Genomic DNA, 2,940 nt, shown 5'->3' on the forward strand with positions numbered 1-2,940 from the left:
GGATTGGTGGAAGATCTATTAACAATCTGCGTTATGCAGATGACACAACCCTGCTTGCTGAAACTGAGGAGGACCTCATGCACTTGCTGGAAGGGTAATTAATGCTAGAAAAGAAAATATGTATGAGTAATTAGATGAAAACCAGCATGATTTGTAAACATCACTAAAAAATGAGGAAAGAAAGAATATACTGAGAGCAAAGTTTCAGATCATGTTGTTATTCTCAATTTCTCACTGCTTTATTTTATTAAAATTCTCAATTTTTCACTGCTTTATTTTATTAAAATTCTCAATTTCTCACTGCTTTATTTTCTTTTATGTCATAATAAATTTAGTTAAATGTACTCGTTGCTTTTCTTACATCTCAGTGACATTTTTTAAATAACATGTTATATCATATATGCTATATTTTGGCTAGTCAATGGAGCATTCTTAAATATTTACTTCAAATGAATGTCAGTTGAAGAAGTGTCATAATCATAAAAAAGAATATCATAATCATAGCATTAGTGACTTTTCTATATTTTGAAAGAGAAATAAGTTACATGTACACTTTACAATTAACATATTTTCACCATTAGTACGTTTTAGCATATATTGTTATTATATGCAATCGAGTTGACTGCAACTCATAGAGAGCCTATGAATAATGGGTCTGAATCTAGCCATATTTTGTCACATCCTCATTATGTCCAATCTACTTGAGCCCAGTGTTTGAGTCAATCCATCCTGTTGACGGCCTTCCTCTCTTATGATGATCTTCCACCTTTGCAAGTATAATGTCCTTCTCCAAAGACCTATCCCCTCTTAACAACATACAAAAAAGTATGTGTAAACTAGGTTTCACCATCCTTGCTTCCAAGAGCACCTTGGTTGAACATTCTCAAGACATGGCTTGTTTGTTCTTTTGGCAGTCAGTGGGTTAGTCAGTACTCTTCTCTCACACCACAGCTCAAAGGCCTCAATTCTTTCACTGTCATCATCCATCTTTCAGAAGTTTAACAAGTCATTTGAAAGACCATGACTTAGATTAGGTCTACCTTAGTCTTTAAAGCACTTAGTCTTAACACTTTGGAGAGGCACTTTGCAGCAGATTTTCCAAATGTGATCCAACTTTTGACTTCTTTATTAAGGTGTTGATTGTGGATTAACATAAAATTAAATCACTGGCAATTTCAATCTTATCTCCATATATCCTTATCTATTGGTCCAGTGGTAAAGACTTTTGTTTTCTTAATAGATAATATATGCAAAAATATACAATGGTAAAAATAAATTCATTGTAAAGCACAAGTGATTTCGTCTAAAATGCAAAATTCTAAAATTTCAGATGACTGAAGAATATGGCTAGAGAAATTTACTAATAGGAGGAACAAAACAAGTACAATTACTTTTAAAACACCAGAAAAGGAAATCATAGTTCAGAAATTATCCTTGAAAAGGTCTTTGTCTCCAAATCATCCCACTCTTATCTCTGGCCTAGAGATAAAAGGACATAAGTAATTTTAAAGATTAATGATCCAGTTTATAACTGTTTGAATGAGAAAGATCAAACTAAGTTCCTACAACACTGATACATAATGATCACATGAAGATCTTTGGAGAAACATGAACTAAAATTTCCATAGTGTAGTTTTAGAGACACTAACACATGGAGTTATCGGACTACCATCTAAACTCTACCTATCAACATCCAAGGATAAATCTTATGTAAAGAACTAAACTAATAAGAAAAGATCATGGTCATGGTCTTGTGTCCTTTGCAAAGAACATATGAACCACTTGGTCCCGGATCTGTTTGGTTTTAATGCCATAAATAATGGGATTCAACATAGGTGGAATAAGAATATACACATTGGCCAGCAGAACATGGATGTGGGGTGGAATGTGGCGTCCAAATCTTTGAGTGAGGACTGAGAAGATCCCAGGCCCATAAAAGAGAATTATGACACAGACATGAGAGCCACAGGTATTCAGGGCTTTGTGGCGAGCATCTTGGGAAGGCATGTGGAAGACAGCACGCAAGATAAGTACATAAGAAACAAAAATTAGTATAACATCTAAGACCAGGGTTGACATTAGTACAAAAAAACCATACCAGATGTTTACTCGGATATCATCACAAGAAACATGAGCCAAAACAATGTGCTTACATGCAGTGTTGGAGAGGATATTACTTCTGCAGAAGTTTAATCTTTTCAGAAGAAATATTATGGGGAAAATTGTACCATTACTTCTCAGAAAGATACTCACACCAATTTTCCCAATCAGGGCATGAGTAAGAATAGTCATGTATCTTAATGGGTAGCAAATGGCAATATAACGGTCAAATGCCATCACCAGCAAAATCCCTGACTCAAAAATGAAGGTAGAAGAGATGAAGAAGACCTGAGTGATGCAACAATCCAAGGAGATTTCCCCAGCATTGAACCAAAAGATGGCCAAAGCCTGAGGAACTATGCAGGTGGAGAGCACAATGTCTGCTAGAGACAGCATACAGAGAAAGAGGTACATGGGTTCATGGAGGCTGCGTCTTGTGAGGATAATGAAGACAAGAAGGCTGTTTCCAAGTAGGGCGATGACATAAGAAATGACGAAAGGGATGGAAATCCACACATGCTGGTTTTCTAGTCCAGGGATGCCCAGCAAGCGGAAGACTGTGTGACTCAGAGCAGTGTGGTTTAAGGTTGTCATACCTGGAGAAGACAACATGGGAGCTTATCTCCTACTCACAGAAACAGAGGAAAATTTAAATTACCCTCAAAACAATTCTTTCCATGTCACCAGGGGCTTTCGCTACCTACCAATCCCATGCTTTCAAAGGCAAGACCTATTTTGTATCAAAATATGAGTTAAGTTACAGGTTGTCTTCACAATAAGGTCTTAATCTAACATGCAAAGTAGATAATTATACAGGTAAATAAGATAAAAGGAGCTCTG

General features: G+C 36.1%; 1 protein-coding gene across 1 annotated transcript; it reads right to left on the reverse strand.

Annotated features, from left to right (window-relative positions):
- Window positions 1-1,743: 1,743 nt before the first annotated feature.
- Window positions 1,744-2,694, reverse strand: LOC102865090 (olfactory receptor 52B4-like). Its single transcript, XM_006885713.1, has one exon. It carries the CDS (start codon window positions 2,692-2,694, stop codon window positions 1,744-1,746), a length of 951 nt encoding a protein of 316 aa, XP_006885775.1.
- Between the last annotated feature and the right edge of the window lie 246 nt (window positions 2,695-2,940).

Source organism: Elephantulus edwardii, unplaced genomic scaffold (assembly GCF_000299155.1).
Source record: "Elephantulus edwardii isolate Elephantulus edwardi_28Jun2011 unplaced genomic scaffold, EleEdw1.0 scaffold00044, whole genome shotgun sequence".
In the NCBI taxonomy this organism is placed as follows: Eukaryota; Metazoa; Chordata; class Mammalia; order Macroscelidea; family Macroscelididae; genus Elephantulus; species Elephantulus edwardii.